This window comes from Miniopterus schreibersii (genome assembly GCF_964146895.1).
Source record: "Miniopterus schreibersii genome assembly, chromosome: 7".
NCBI lineage: Eukaryota > Metazoa > Chordata > Mammalia > Chiroptera > Miniopteridae > Miniopterus > Miniopterus schreibersii.
Genome location: NC_138108.1, coordinates 379,256 through 394,621, shown reverse-complemented (window position 1 = coordinate 394,621; position 15,366 = coordinate 379,256). Strand labels below are relative to the sequence as shown.

Genomic DNA, 15,366 nt, shown 5'->3' with positions numbered 1-15,366 from the left:
TATTTCTCTCTCCCCGTTCCTCTCTCTGAAATCAATAAAAATGTATTAAAAATGAAAAGAAACTGGGGCCCAGGAAAGGCCCCATCATGGGGACCTTGCTGTGACGCCAGCTCCTCCAGCAGATCCACCTGGAGGGACAAGCTCCTCCCCGCTGACTCTGCCATAAGCAGGAAGAAGAAACGCAGGGAGAGCACAGCTGAGTCCTGTTGCCTTCCATGTGCTGATTCCACAAAACACCAGAGATGCCTCCGACTTCAGACAGACACTCGCCAACAGAAGCATTAGGAAGCTAACGGGTTAGGTGGGCCCAGTCCAGCAATACAGTAAAGTACGACACAACAAAACCAAGTGGGGTCTCCCCAAAAACACAAGGGTGGCAAAACATTAAAAAATTTAAGAAAATAATCTAATATACACACCATACAACAAGTGATCATGTTATGGATGCAGAAGCCTTTGACAAAATCCAACACTCATTCCCAATAAATTCTCAGCAAACGCAGCACAGAAGGGAATGCCCTCGACCTGACAAAAGACCCCACTTGAGTACCCCAAGATCATCGACAAGGCCAGGCTGCTTGCTCTCACCCCTGCTACTCAACACACTGGAGGCCCTGGCAACACAGCAAGACGGGACACACAAGTGTACAGATCAGAAAGGAAGAAGTGTACTGTCCACTCACAAGTCACGTGTTTTACATAAAACTCACATCCACAAAAAAAGCTAATGGAACAAGTGAGCTTTAGACCAGACACACAAAACAAGGCCAATACACAAAATCAAACATATTTCTACACATGACAATAGGGACTATGAATGTACCATAAAAAACAAAACAAAAAGTGAATAAACCGTGAACTCGACCTGCATGCTAAAAATGACAAATGCCAATGAAAAGTGACTTAAATCATTGGCGAGACAGACTGGAAGATTCAGCCCTGAAGAGTCTCCCCAATTCGATCTTTAGCTTCAACATAACCCGAATCAAAATCCAAGAAGGTGTCCCCCTGGAAGTCGACGCTGGCTCCCAATGCCTTGGAGGGGAAGGGTCTGGACCCGCGCCACAACCTGAGGAGCACAACGCTGGCTGCAGGACCTGCCCTCTCAGGTGTCCCTTTGAGCCAGCCACTCCCACCTGCGGTGTCCCTGGAAAGAAGCAGCGTCCACACGCAGACTGGGAGACGGTTTGACAAAGGGACAACAGTGATTCGATGAAGAATTTTGGGGTGTGATGGGCAAAACAAGTTATTGCAGTGGTGGTCACACCAATGCTGTTTGTGAACATGCATTAAGAAGGATGAGTTTTACTGTACAGAGATTATGCTTCTTAAGCTAAACAACAGACTTTCTACTTTATAGACGTGGGCACCTGACTTCAGGAGGCCCTTCAGTAATGGCAAAGCCAGAGGCATAAAGGTACACGAGGTTTCCTGACTTGCCACAAAGAAAGGGTATGTGAAGTTTCCACCCTGAAGAGGATCCCTCGTGGAGCGGCACTCACCTTCTCCTCTGCCAGGTGCAGAAGCTGTTTCCTGGCCTTCTCCACATCTGAGGACGGGCCCCTGATGACGACCGTGTCGCTTCCCGAGCCTTCCACGGGGAAGTGGATGTGGACCCCGCCGCACTCCTCCATGATGGAGCGGATCAGACGGCCCTTCGTGCCGATGAGGGAGTTGTGCAGTTTGGCGGGGATGGAGACCTCCACCTCGGCGATGTTGGCCTGAAATCACAGGGCACAAGGGAGCCACGTTTTTGTGTGGCAAGAAGGACGAGATTGAGAGTTAGCCACAGTCAGTGTGGTGGGTATTTAACAGGCCTGGTGCAGAGGAGCCCAGAGCCCCTGTGCACGTGTGCGTATGTCACACACAGCGCAGAAGGGAAGCTGCAATGCCAGACCATAAGCAGCGCTGCTCCTTCAGGCCCTCTCTGGTGCCAGCAGAAGGCGCAAGCAGCAGAGACAGGTCTGAGGTGCCTATGGATCACCCTTTTCTATTAGAACCCTGTGTGAAGGGCTCAGCCTGCAGTCAAGATGGAACAACAGAGACTGCATTTATCTGCCCCAGGAAACAATGAAGTTCGAGACACTGGAGACAGAAGCACAGAAGGTGGGCCCTATGACTGTCCCCTGGTGGAGCCCCTGTGTCGAGGACGCAGAGGTGACAGTCCAAGGAGGCCAAGATGCCAGGAACTGACGGGTCAGTGCCCAAGGAGAGAGAACATGGAGAGAGACCCTCACACCACAGGCAGACTGCCCAGGCCAGGGCAAGAGCCAGCTGAAGAGTGAGAGGACTGGGGACAGCAGCTTGGTCAGTGTCCACATATACGGGATCTGGGTGTAGTGCTCAGAAGGGTCTCACCCCAAGCGGGAATACCTGGACCTACACCAGCACCACCCTGGTCGCACCTAACAAAGGAGCAAACTGTTTCAAAGTAACTGATGAAAGAACATAAAAGCATCCAACACCCGCCCCAGTAAACTTTGTAACATCTGGTGTAATAAAAAACATGGGATATGCAAAGACACGGAAAAAAATGACCACAAGGATAAACCAGAAAACGTCCCAGCAACGACACAGAAGGTAGAAACGGGGCCGAGGACACTGAGACAGGTATCTTCACTCTGTGGCCTACAGTCAAGCCGAGGGACAAGGCTAAATGTGCCAAGTATAAACACAAAAAATTCAAATTGAATTCTACAGGTGAATAGTATCTGAAGTGAAAAATATAGGTGGGGTCACAGGCAGATTAGACGTTGCAGAAAACTAATGAACTTAAACTTGTTGAGAAAAACGCAGCACCGCCTCTCTAAGTAAAGGCGCCAGTGGAAGGCAGGACATCCCGCTGCCTAACACTCAGTAATCAGACTCCCTGAAGGGGAGGGCAGGAAAAACTGGTAAGAAATAATGACCCAAGTTTTTCCAAATTTGATGAAAACTATAAACTCAACCATCCAAGGAGTTTAAGGAACCCCAAGCAGAGAAATATGAAAATGACAAAGCTGGTGACACAGTAACAGAACAGCAGAGGGCCAGCCTGCAGACTAGGGTGATATCGCACGTCTTGTCAGGAACCACCTAATATGCTGTACATCAATCACATCCATTAAAAAAAGGAAGTATTGACACGTGAAAACATGGATGAGTTTCAAAATAATTATGCAGAGCAGCGAGACTCGAGTAGACGCTATGATTCTCAGACAATCACGTAAAAATCCAAACTCATCGACTGTAACACAGCAGACTGGGGGCTGGAAGGGGTGGGGGGTGCTGGGGGAGTGCATGGGACAGAGGTGCTAACGGGAACAAGGCTATTTCAGGGTTAATGGGTTAGTTCGCTATCTTGACTGTGGAGATAATTCCATGGACTTTCACATCTGCCAGATGTATCCAACCGCACACTTTAAATACATGCAGTTTCTTACATGTTCACTTTTCAAAAATTGGGGGGGAAAATATTGTAAGCCCTCAGAACACAGACATGTCCCAGCACGCAAGTCAGACGCTACCACCGCTCAGGACCTCCGTGAGCACCGCCAGAGACCACTGCCCTGACCACTGCTAATCTGGGAGGGGCTGGCCCTCCTGACCCCAGGCCAGAGCCATCCCACAGCCAAGTCCCCATTACCAGGTCTTTCTGGATGGACAGGATGCGGCTCCGGGCAGCCTCGCAGTTGGCCCGCTTGCCCGTGATGACAATGGTCTCCGAGTTGCTATTTTCTGCTGGGAGGTCGATCTTGGTGTTGCTTTCCTCACGAATCTGCGAGGAGAGGCAGCGGTGAGAAGTGACTGCCACCGTGACATTTCTAACCCAGGGCTGAGAAGTAAGGCCTCCCATCAAATCTAAAGCCAGCGTGGCACAGGGCCATGTGGGCAGGGCGAGAGGAGCCACGAGGCAGGAACAAGCTGGCCAGTCACCTTTTTGATATTTGCGCCTCCCTTCCCAATGATGTTCTTGTGAAACTGCTTGAAGATCGGGACGGAAATTGAATAGCTATTTTCCACCTTAAACACAAGAGAGACGGCCCGATTAACTGTCGTGCTAGAGTCTCTTCCATCCTGAGGGCAGTATGAAATGACTACCACCCAACAGACTTTCTCCTGCTTCTCTCCCACTGCCTGCCTTTGGAAGTCTGTCATGAGGGCAGGTGAGATGCCTCTTCAACTACCTCACCTGGCCTGTTACAGTGGACAGGTGCAGAGGCCCGAGCCCCCCTTTATAAAAACGTGGCCTGCTACAGACCCTGAGACCTGTCAAATGCATGTTCCACAATCCAGAAGCAAGCAAACTGGCCAGGTGCCCTCAATCGGCCCTCTAGGGTAAAAGAGAGTCCCTGCCACTATAGGATGAGAGCAGGCTGGGGATGCACAGAGGCCAGGACACCAGGGTGAGGAGTGAGCTCAGACCACCCAGCACTCTTGGGCAGCAAGGTGAAGTGAGTGCTGGGGAGCACACCCAGCCTCTCCTCCAGGGGTCACAAGCTAAGTGCATGCCTGCAAGGGCCGTGGAGAGCACAGGGCCACCTGCAGCCTCCCCAGCAACGCCCCCCCCCCAGGTCGAGGGAGGAACTATCCATGACACTACTTGCACGGGTCTCTCTCCTCACTGGATGGGACAGTTTCCTAGGTGTTGGAAGACCCCTGAAGGAAACAAGGTCACCTGGCACAGGACACGGGGGATCTCCCCACTTTAATTCCATGGAACACTCGAGTTGTGACAATTCCTGCCAGTCTAAACATCAGGTGCTGAGAGGTGGCATCACGACTTTGTCCCAAGTCCCTGAGATGGCAGACCCACCAATGCCAAAGTTTGCTCCCTGAAGCAGGAGCCCTGATGCACATGCCCCTCCACCCCCCCACACCACTGTCACACGACGAAGGACGGAGAGAGTCTCCTACCAAATCGGCCACCATCTTCTGCATGTATTTTGTGCATTTTTCCACCTCATTCTTGGGCCCTCTGAGTTGGACAATATCACTTTTTTGTGCTGGGTCTGGAAAGTTGATGATAACCTAGAATAAATCACCAGGAGACCAAGTCTGATCATTGGTGAGGACTCCAAAACTAAATACGCCCAAGGGCCAGCCAAACCAATCCTGGAGGGTCAGCAAAATAAGGCCACCGGGAAACTACCTCTGGGAATTTGTCCCGAATTTCACGGATGCGTTCACCCTTCTGCCCGATGATCGTGCGATGAAACCTCTGCTCGACGATTAGGTCCTTGGTTCGCTCATTTTCCTGAAGACACATCCAAACGGGTGACGTCACTTACCGCGAGCAGGGAACCACCGCCCCACAGCACGAGGTGCCTGGGAGTCCATGACCCCAGAAGGCGAGCAGGTGGTGAGCCAGGAGCACTGGCCAGTACACAGTGCCCACTGGATTCCTGTCCAGCCCACCCGCTGCCCCCCAGCTGCCCTGGGGGTATGGTGCTCTCCTGGACACAGTGCCAAGGGAGAACCAAAATGCAGAGCCCTCCAACCAAAAGCACTACTGCAGCAGCCAAATTACCAGAGCCCCTCACTCAGTGCTGTGACCTTACAGGAACCAGGGACCTTGGCCTGGTGCTCTGCACAGCAGGGAGTGACCTCTCACCACCAGGAAGCAGGGACTGCCCAGTGTGATAAGGCAGTGCTCAGCATGGAGCACTGACCCATGTGGTCCTCACCTCCTCCAGAGGGCCCGTCAGGAGGTACAAGAGCAGGCGCAGAAAGCACGGAGGGGACTGCCTATCTATCCTATCAGGGAGGTTCTGGAGCAGATGGGCATCAGAGTGACAGAAACGAGGGCTCAGCACTCCAGTAACAAGATTCCAGAGCAAGGGGCTGTGGATGCTCAGGATGGAGCTGGTTGGCGCAGGGGAGAAGCCAGGACATGCCCAGGCTGAGGAGTGAGCTCGGGAACATCCTAGCGCAGTGGGAGGCCATGCCATGCCCTGTATTACCGCCAAGGACACAAAGTCACTGCTGTAAAGCTGGCCTCCACTGTGGGACCCCTGGCACAGTACCATAAGACATAACAAGAATACCCAGGTGAAGGCAGCTGCCCGGGGGCATATCCTGCCCTGACGAAGCAGAAGTCCTACATCCCTGGGCTTTCCTGACAATCTGCACATGTTCATGCTGACCTCTGAGCAATCCTGCAGCACTGGACTCATTTGGAGTCATGTGCAGCCCAGGTTGAGACTCACTGCTGTGAGGTTATGCGCATTTGACTCAGGTGGGTGCTGGCAGCAGGCCAAGACAGCACAGTCCTTTAGTCTGGAAATAGGGAGCAAGGCCCACTGTGCCCGCCCCCTTCCCATGTGCAGATAACCTCACACCAATGGTTCAACCTTGGACACACACCAGTCACCTGGGTGCCTTAAAGAATCCAGAAAAGTCCCTCACAGTCCCTGGAGTTGGCACTGAGATGTCATGGAAGCCAAGGTCTGGCCAGGCCAAATTCCCCACTGCAGACATTCAGAGCCCCCTCGCATAGCAGAAGCCCAACAAGAAGGACATGTGGGGACTCCCTTCTCCGGACAGCACCTGCCAACACTGCTGCTCTGCCAAGGTGCCTTCCCCCAGGACCCCTCCCAGGGCTCACCATACGGGAGGCGAGCTCCAGCAGCTCCCGCTTGGCCTGCTGCACGCCCTGCGGGTCCCCCTCAATGCGGATCAGGTTGCTCTTCTCACTGTCGGGAGGGATGCGCACAGACACCTTGTACTGGTCTTTGATTCTGTTGACTTAAGGACAAAAGGAAACATTTTGGACTCAGACTCTACTACGGGCCACTGATGATGAACAACCTAACCAGCAGCCCACAGCAGGAAGGACAGCGCTAGGGCTGACGGGGACGATCCCCGGGTGCCCTCCCCACGGCCCTGTGGGCAGCTCAGGACAGTGGTCCGCTGACACTATTCACCTCGAGGCCAAGTAGCCAGGCGAGGACACCCACCCAGACACCGTGGCTCCCCCGCCACCCTCCTGCCCGTGCCCCTCACTGTTGGCTCCGCTTTTCCCGATGAGATGTCGGTGGAACTTGTGGTCGACACTGATCTCCACGTAGTCCATGCGGTGACTCTGCAGAGACACAGGGTGCGTCCATGAGACGAGAGGCTGGGCATCCAGAACCATAGGCGAGCTGGCAGCTGCTGCCTTTTTTGACCACTCGGCCGTCGGGATTGTCACAAGCCCGTCCCTCCGGCCCCGTGAAAGACCCGTCTTCAAAATAAGGTCCTCTCCAGGCCTCAGAAACACTGCTCACCTGCTGGGCTACCCCTTCAGCTCTGTGCCCACCCACGTGAGACCCGACGGCCTCGAGACATGACGATGGCCCTGTCCTCAGTTCACCAGCACCTGAACCGTCACAGGGCCTCACCAAGTCTTTCACCATGGCCTCGATCTGCTCCTGAGCCAAATTCACATCCTCCGTGGGGCCTTCCAGGGTGATCTTGTCCTCGCCTTCTGTGAACTCGATGTGAACCTACACACCAAAACAAGGGACAGTGAACACGGGGTGGCACCATGGCAGCGACCGATTCCGAAATGCTTCACGAGGGTGCACGTCCACCACCACCACGAAAAGCTGCAAAGGGGTCTGAGAGACAGCCATTATTTTGGTACTAAATGTAGTCTAATCATCTTTCCTTTATCAACAGCAAGAACCTTGAAGTCCTTCCCACTGTGCTTGCCACCAGAATCCCCTCCTTCAAGCACATCACACCTCAGCATGCCTCCTGTACCGCTCACTGTACAGCGCCTACTCCCGCCTGGCCACATGGAGGAAGAGACAGCTAACCCGGACGGGATTTTAACCCAAGCAGAGCCGCCCAACGGTGGTCCCCAGGCAAGGCCACTGCATTCCTGTTCCTAACACAGCAGGTAAGGAGGTGACTTTGCAGGAGCCTGGCCCACGAAGCCATCACATTGGTGTGAACCAGTTCTTTGATCTACAAGTAAAGTAGCTGCAGGGTAAATGGGAAACAACACCCACACAGGAGTCCGACACGGGGTGTGGCCTCTGCTGTCTCCATCTGTTCAAGTTCCCGGGGACAACTAAGGCCTCCAGGACACAGGTGCGGAAGACAAAGCCAGGAGCTCCACAGTTGACACAGTTTGTAGAGAAATTTTGCTCTTCAGAATTTACAGACGTTAACAATTAGGACGTTGTTATGCCATAGTAACTAAGGGAGGTGTTCCTGCTCTTTTTCTCTTTGAAATATGTTTTTATTGATTCCAGAGAGAGAAAGGGAGAATGAGAGAGAGAGAAACATCAATGATGAGAATCATTGATCGGCTGCCTCCTGCACGCCCCCTACTGGGGACTGAGCCCACAACCTGGGCACGTGCCCTGACCAGGAATCCAACTCTAACCTCCTGGATCCTAGGTCAAAACTCAAGCACTGAACCACACATCAGCTGGGCTGAGGTGTTTCTTAAGATATTCATCAAACCTAACACACACATTCTCTCTGGTTAAAAAGACCAAAAGAATGGCAGAGACATTTAAAAAAAAACTTATTCTAATGTTTAAAAATCATGGCATAGTCTTCAAAGGCACCCACAGAATCAACAGTAACACCAACATGAAGGTCAGCAGCGGACGACAGAACATAAGGCCAACCCAGTGTAGCAAGGCCACATGTTCACTCACCTTTGGCATCTGCTGAGTGATCTTGGCCAGGTTCTGCCCCTTCTTGCCAATGATGAATCGGTGAAGCCAGGAAGGAGCAGAGACAGAGGAGACTGTAAAGCTATTGGCCTAGAACAAGCAAACCAACCAGTTGGTCAGCACTGTCCAGGCTGTGTGAGCACCAGGTCGCTCAGCGGGGCTCAGGGGCAGCGAGCGCCCCAACCCAACACGGCCCTGTCCCTGGATCCACCTGGGAGGCAGTTACCTTGGCATAGACTTCAGTCAGTGCCTGCCCTAGCTTTTCAGGCTCCCCTCGAAGTATCACAGTCTCGGAGATGCTGTCGGAGGGTGGGATCTCCACAGAAACTCCAGTTCTTTCTAGAATCTCCTGCAAGGAATTGCCCTTGGGCCCGATGACATACTTGTGCTGAGATTTCTTCACCTCCACCGCGATGGTTGTGGTCTTCTTTTTCTATGTAAGAGTACCAACAAGATGTCAGAGGGGAGGGCACCGGGGGGGGGGGGCAGACCGTTGGCAGAGAGCAGGACACGGGCCCGACTACAGCTGCGGAGTCCTTGGAAGGAGAGATGATGACCAGCTAAGCCCACAAACCCTACTCATCAAGGGTTGGGTTTTCTCCTCAGAAGAATCACCTAAGAATCTGTCCAGCTCAGACTGATCACTGAAACCTGGAAAAGCTAAAAATACCAAGTCCTCTCCCCACGCTGAGGAACCACTGTCAGGCCTCAAAGTCACCAAATGGATCTAATGGCCTCTCAAAGACGTGGCCACTTGTGAGCAGTGTGTCCAGCCCTGTAGCAGCCCCAGCCCAGGGCAGAGGAGTGGGGGCAGTGGGCAGCGGGAACAGCCTCCAGCACAGAGCTCAGCCCCCCTCCAGGGATGGAAGGACAAGGAGCAGCACTGTGGCCCTGACCATCCTCTGTTCCTGCCCATGGGGTTTCCCTCCCCCCCCACCACTACCTTTTCTTCGTAAATCTTCTTGATCCGAGCCACGGCCTGAGCCAGCTGCTCCTTCTCCCCGGTGAAGACGATCTCTGTCCGGTTGACGCTGGGAGGGGGGATGTTGATGCGTGTCCCTGTCTCCTGCATGATCTCACTGACCAGTCGGTTGTAGGGCCCAGCGATGAAGGGGTGGAAGGCCTTCTCCACTTCCAGCCTCTCTACAGCGCGTTTGTCCTGGAAACAAGAGAACAAAGCTGAGCACAGGCCTGGGAACGGCCTGAGGACTGACAGGCCTTCCAGCATCCGGGCTGAGGCTGCTGCACACACCAGGCCCAAAGGTGGGCTCACCTGCTCGGCAGAGATGAGCAGGACTTCATGGCGAGCTTTCTCGATGCCCTCTTTGGTGCCGGTGATCCTGATCTGGTTACTCGCGTCATCTGGCCGTGGGATCTGGATTTTGGTTGCAGTTTTTAGCTCCAAGTCCTGCAGTTTCTCTCCATTTTTGCCAATAACAAAGCGATGATGCTCTTTGGGAATGGCAACAGTTGCTGAGGCCTGCAGCAGGCAGAGAACCAAAGAAAACAGCATGCTTCTGTGTTCTGAAAACCACGTTTTTCCATGATACTCACTGGCTAGAATACCATTCTCACCCGTTTTTGCCGAGCTAACCCCACCATCCTTCAGAGCAGTCTCAGGTTAAACATCTCCTTCTTGGGGACGCCTGACCTGACCCCAACCAGGGTATGTTTGAGGATGGTGTATTCCCTCGGCCCCGGATTATACTTCCAGCTACTACAATCATTTAATGGTAATTTTTTGTTCAATATCTTCTCGGCCCAGCCACAAGCCACCAGGAAGACAGGGACATTCAAGTACATCTGACTGGTTTCCCATGTTGCGACTCCTAACACCACACTGGGACACGGTGGGGGCAGGGACATACTAGACTGACCAGACTCAGTTCTGCTTCTGGAGTCCTGGCTCTCTGTTAACAAGCGTTTCTCCCTAACTCCTTTACAACCAATTCAAACAGACAACTCATCTGAGTCAAGAAAATGGAAACAACTCAAACCCAACAAACTTCTTGAGGTCACAGAGAAACCTGAGAGGAAAATGGGGGTTTCTAGTCTTTCCCTCTACAGAAAATAGCCAGCAACTTAAAACAAAACAAACACAACCAGAAGCAAAGTGTCCCAGCAAGAAGTCACAGCTTCCCTTCTCCTGCAAGGGGTACAATTTCACACAGAACATTCCACATTCAGGACAGAAATGGGAAATCGTATCACAGGGGCAATACTAACACAGGAACTGAGACCACTGGCTTCTACACTGTGACCAAACGAGGCTTATTCCAAAAAATGGTTCAATGTTAGAAAATCCATTTATATAATTTAGCATATTGTTAGATCTATGAAGAAAAAAATCAAATGATCACCTCCACAAAATTTAACCCCATTCATGACAAAAATGTGCAAGAAAATAGAAGCAGCAGAGAAAATACAGACAGGCATTCGTGCAACACCTACAGCACAGACGTGGAAAAAACTTTCCCAACAATGACACAAAATAACAAACTGTCAATCTGACTACAGATTAATAAACTCTCACAAGGCAGATCCGCACGACTGAGAAGGGTCTCAGGAGCCCTAATACACTCACTGCGCACGGTGCACAACTTCAACTTGATGGGAAGGGCAGGACAGACAAGACAGGACACAGAGAGAAGAAAAGGCCCTTGGACGAGGAAAGGTGCTCCATGCTGCTCATCAGAACAATGTAATAAGAACTTACTCAGCTGCCTCTCAGCCTGAATCGGGCGAGCACCAGCTGGGCCTGGCGAGGCCGCGGGGAGGCAGTGGAGCGTGAGGGCACAGCCCCGCGGGGGGATCTAACTGTTACGGCAAAAATCACAGCTGCCGTTGCTGCTGACCCGGCCACCTCACTTCTAGGAAACCAACCCCAAGGTACACTGGGTAAAACAGAAAACAGCATGTGCACAGGTTTCCTGTGACAGGATTCATTACAGCAGAAGCTGGGCAGCCGCCCAATTACCCATCAACAGGAGTGCCGGAGCAATTCCCCACACACCGCACCCCACAGCTGTAGGAGGGCCAGGAAAGCTGCTATGTGCAGACACACAGACACCTCCATAAGATGCCAGGAAAAGCACAGCTCAGGGCAACCGATAGCGAGCTACCTTTCCACTCCTCCTCTCCAACCCAAACAGGGAGGGCGTGCCAGGGCCAAGAGGGGGCTCTGCATGCACCTGCTCACACAGCCCTGGCTGTGCCACTACCAGATGTTTAAGTAACTTTTTTTTTCTTAATGTGTTTTTATTCATTTCAGAGAGGGAAAGGGAGAGGGGAAGAGAGAAAGAGAGACATCAATGATGAGAGTCATTGATCGGGAGCAGCCCGCAACCCGGGCACGTGCCCTGACCAGGAATCGAACCCCAATCGCCTGGATCCTAGGTCAACACTCAACCGCTGAGTCATGCCTGGCTGGGCAAAGTAATTTTTTTTTAAACGCTTTTTGACTTGAGAGGGAGAGGGAGAGAGACAGAGACGAAGAGAAACACTGATCAGTTACTTCCCACAACAAAATGAGCCACACCAGTCAGGGCTCAGTAATTTTTAAAAATAAATGACTTCAAGGGATTGTAAAACCTACGACCCTTCACCTTAATTAGAAGGGTCAGAAACTCAAGAAACTTCCAGCTACAAACATCGAGGATTCTTGGACAAACAGCAGATTTTGGGTCTGTGGAAGGACAGTCCACACGTCTATGAGAAGTCACGAAGCTAATGGAGGTGGAGGGTCCTGCCAGAAAGCTGCAGGAAGCCAACTCAACCGCTGGCCGAAGATAAGGTGACTTCAGCTGAAAGGACTAATAAACACATTAAGCATCCCTCCTGGCTGGTGTTGCCCAGTGGTCGCACACTCTCCTGTGCACCAAAAAGGCGGCCAGTTTGATTCGGGGTCAGGGCACATGCCCAGGTTGTAAGCTCCAATCCCAGTAGGGGCAGGAGGAGGCAGCCTATTGATGTTTCCCTTTCATAATGATGTTTCTCTTCCTCTCCCCCCTTTCTTCCTCTCTCTAAAATAAAAAAAATTAAAAAAAAAAAAAGTCCTAATGACACTAAAAAGAATAATGAATCACCAGAAAAGAGGCAAGGAGGGCCAACTAACTAGTCTAAAGACTGATGGGGAGGAACAAGAACCTGCCCTTCCCACCCCAACTGCCGGGAGGAAAGCTCCTCATAGAGCACGTGCTGACACGGGGTAGGGGGCAAGAAAGTGCCACCCTGAGGGAGCCAGGCAGCCACCAGCAACACTCGACGCCAGGACAGCAGAGATGAATCGGGAACTTTATAACGGACAGATCCAGCTGAAGACACCTCGGTCTATGGACCGATCTTGGGATCAACACTAAGTACACAGCACCACTCACAAGTTTTCTTGCCAAAGAAATGAGTTGAATGTGAAAGTAACCAAGCCCCTAGACATACCCACCAGTGTACAGGAAATAATGACGGACAGTAAAATAAAGCAGACACCTGCTTGTCCCCCCAAAAAACCAAGGGCGTTAAAAAAGGAGGGAGGCGCACTGATGAAGAATGAAAGGACTTGAGGCTGGACAAGCACACGGCGGGCAGTGCGTGGCCAGTGGCCTGAACACACCAATGGGGGAAGTTCATGCAGACTGGGAGGGATACGGGCATGTTAACAAATTACTATTAATAAGTGAGTTAAAAGCAAAGTGGTTATGCAAAAAACACACAAAAGATTGAGGGGCACCGCACTGAATTATTTATAGGTGAACGTGCATCTGGGTTTTGCTTTAAGGTCATGACGTGGGTCAGGGACAAGTGTCTTCCAAGTGTCCCCTCTCCCACCCAGCACTCAATCACAAAGTAGTCAGATGCGGGCCAGCTAGCAGATAACAGCCAGAGTCTGCGAGGTTACCACGCACCAGCCAGAACAGGAAGCAATTTACACACAACAGTCCCCACTTCCTGCACTGGATGATTCAACTCCCTCAATCTGGCAGGGTTAGGGACTGTCCCAAGGCTCCATGTGGCTGAGGCAGTGCTCCTCCTCCTGCTAAGCTATGCCCCCAGCCTCTGCCCTGAGGCCTCTCCTGCATCTGACCCCCGTCTTTTCACCAGATGTTCTAGGGGGAGCTTCCCCTTCAAGCTCATGGCTCAGTACCATGTGGGAAGGCCCCCAGTTTTAAGTAAATCTACAAAAGCTCTATCTGTGAGGACACTCTGACAGAGTCCTGGTCTTTCAGGGACTCCCCTGGGGAGAAACGCACCACAGGTTACCTACATATTTCAACAGTTTCCAAATAAATCCCAGTTCTAGTATCGGACTGCCCAGGACTATGGAACTGGTTTAAAACAAACTTCGAACCTGTAACTTCCCATGCTGTGTACTTAACAACAACTCACCCATCTGTGCCTGGTTTGCACTTGGAACGGCCCATCCACACCATCACCGCTACACCATCAAGCGAGAGAGCTCAGCTTCTTTTAAATGTCTCAAACTCCGGGACAGCCTTGAACTTTCAGTTCATTCACCCAAATAGCACAAATGGGAGATGTCCCAGTTCTATTACTGAGTTAATGGTGTTTCACTAAAAATGCCAGGAGGCTCCAAATGTTGCTGTCCCACCTCTGAACTGTGAGCCTGCCCCACTGGTGGGAGCCTGAGGAAGTTTGAGGTCACCCACTCGGGAGGACCGAGCCAGGGGACACCCACCTGCGTCTGCAGCCTGGCAACAATGTCCTTCCGGGCTTTCATGACGGCGTCCAGCTTCCCAGAGACCATGATAGAGAGGCCCTGGTCTTTGGCAAGAGACAGCTCCAGGTGGGCGCCCGTCCGCTGCATGATCTCCAGGCAGATCTTCGCTTGCTCTCCTTCCCCAAACTGGTTCATGTCTTTGTACCTTCTCTCCTCCAGGGGCACGTGGAACACCTGCTCCCCAACAGTGCAAAGGCAGGGCAAGCGATCAGGAGGAGGAAGACGGCATGTGAGTGTTTGGGCACTGCACATTGGATCTGTTCATCCACCAAGAGCCACCCCTCTCCCCACGGCCGCATGGCCCATAGCAGGGAAGAGACGAGCAGAGAGCACCTCAAGTCCGGAGGCTGGATTTCCAATGAAGGAGCAACGACACCCAACACAAAGACAGGGAGGGCAGCAAAGGAGAGGAGGGGAGCTGAGTGGCTGGGTGGGGCGGGTGGAAGGAGGTTCTGAGGATGGCCAGGAAGGACCTTCCTAAGAGTCAAGACACAGCCAGCTGAGTGGTATCAGAGGTGATGAGTGGAAGAGAGAGGGCGAAGGCTTAACAAAGGCAGGTGTGGGAGCAGTGTGAGCACGGCAGGTGTGCGAGAGGCAGAAAGGAAGGGGCCAGACCCCTCAGCCCAGCCTTTGGTGAGATGGTGTCAGCAGGAGGACACGTCTCACTGCCAACTTGGGCCCTCCAGCTGCCCTGTGGAGACAGGACTGAGTCTAACACACTAATCCATGTGTTAACAAGATTGGGAGAAGCCCATAGCAAGAAGGAAGGCCAGGTGAAGCTGGTTGTGAATCTGGGTTTGGAGAGGCGCCCTCTCAGCACACAGGTAGCAGTCAACAACCGTGACCCACCATCCTTGGTTCAGCAAGTAGAGATGGGCTTGTGGAGAGAAAAGGTAGCCAGGAAAATGGTGCTACAGAAGGCAGAAGACTGCTTCAGGATGGTGGAACACAGAGTAGACAAGACAGACAGGTCTTGTGGGA

At 52.3% G+C, this 15,366-nt stretch overlaps 1 protein-coding gene across 5 annotated transcripts in view; it reads right to left on the bottom strand.

Annotated features, from left to right (window-relative positions):
• The window catches only part of HDLBP (high density lipoprotein binding protein), a 52,162-nt gene that overhangs the window by 11,673 nt on the left and 25,123 nt on the right, over window positions 1-15,366 (bottom strand). For all 5 annotated transcript variants that reach the window (XM_081142369.1, XM_081142370.1, XM_081142371.1 and 2 more), the window contains exons 5-17: window positions 14,344-14,559; window positions 9,928-10,134; window positions 9,598-9,813; window positions 8,881-9,087; window positions 8,637-8,744; window positions 7,362-7,466; window positions 6,985-7,063; window positions 6,587-6,726; window positions 5,132-5,236; window positions 4,897-5,010; window positions 3,916-4,002; window positions 3,626-3,757; window positions 1,503-1,721 (exon numbers count right to left, since the gene is read on the bottom strand). In XM_081142369.1, coding sequence (XP_080998495.1) covers window positions 1,503-1,721; window positions 3,626-3,757; window positions 3,916-4,002; window positions 4,897-5,010; window positions 5,132-5,236; window positions 6,587-6,726; window positions 6,985-7,063; window positions 7,362-7,466; window positions 8,637-8,744; window positions 8,881-9,087; window positions 9,598-9,813; window positions 9,928-10,134; window positions 14,344-14,559 — 1,935 coding nt within the window. The remainder of the gene's footprint in view (window positions 1-1,502; window positions 1,722-3,625; window positions 3,758-3,915; window positions 4,003-4,896; window positions 5,011-5,131; window positions 5,237-6,586; window positions 6,727-6,984; window positions 7,064-7,361; window positions 7,467-8,636; window positions 8,745-8,880; window positions 9,088-9,597; window positions 9,814-9,927; window positions 10,135-14,343; window positions 14,560-15,366) is intronic.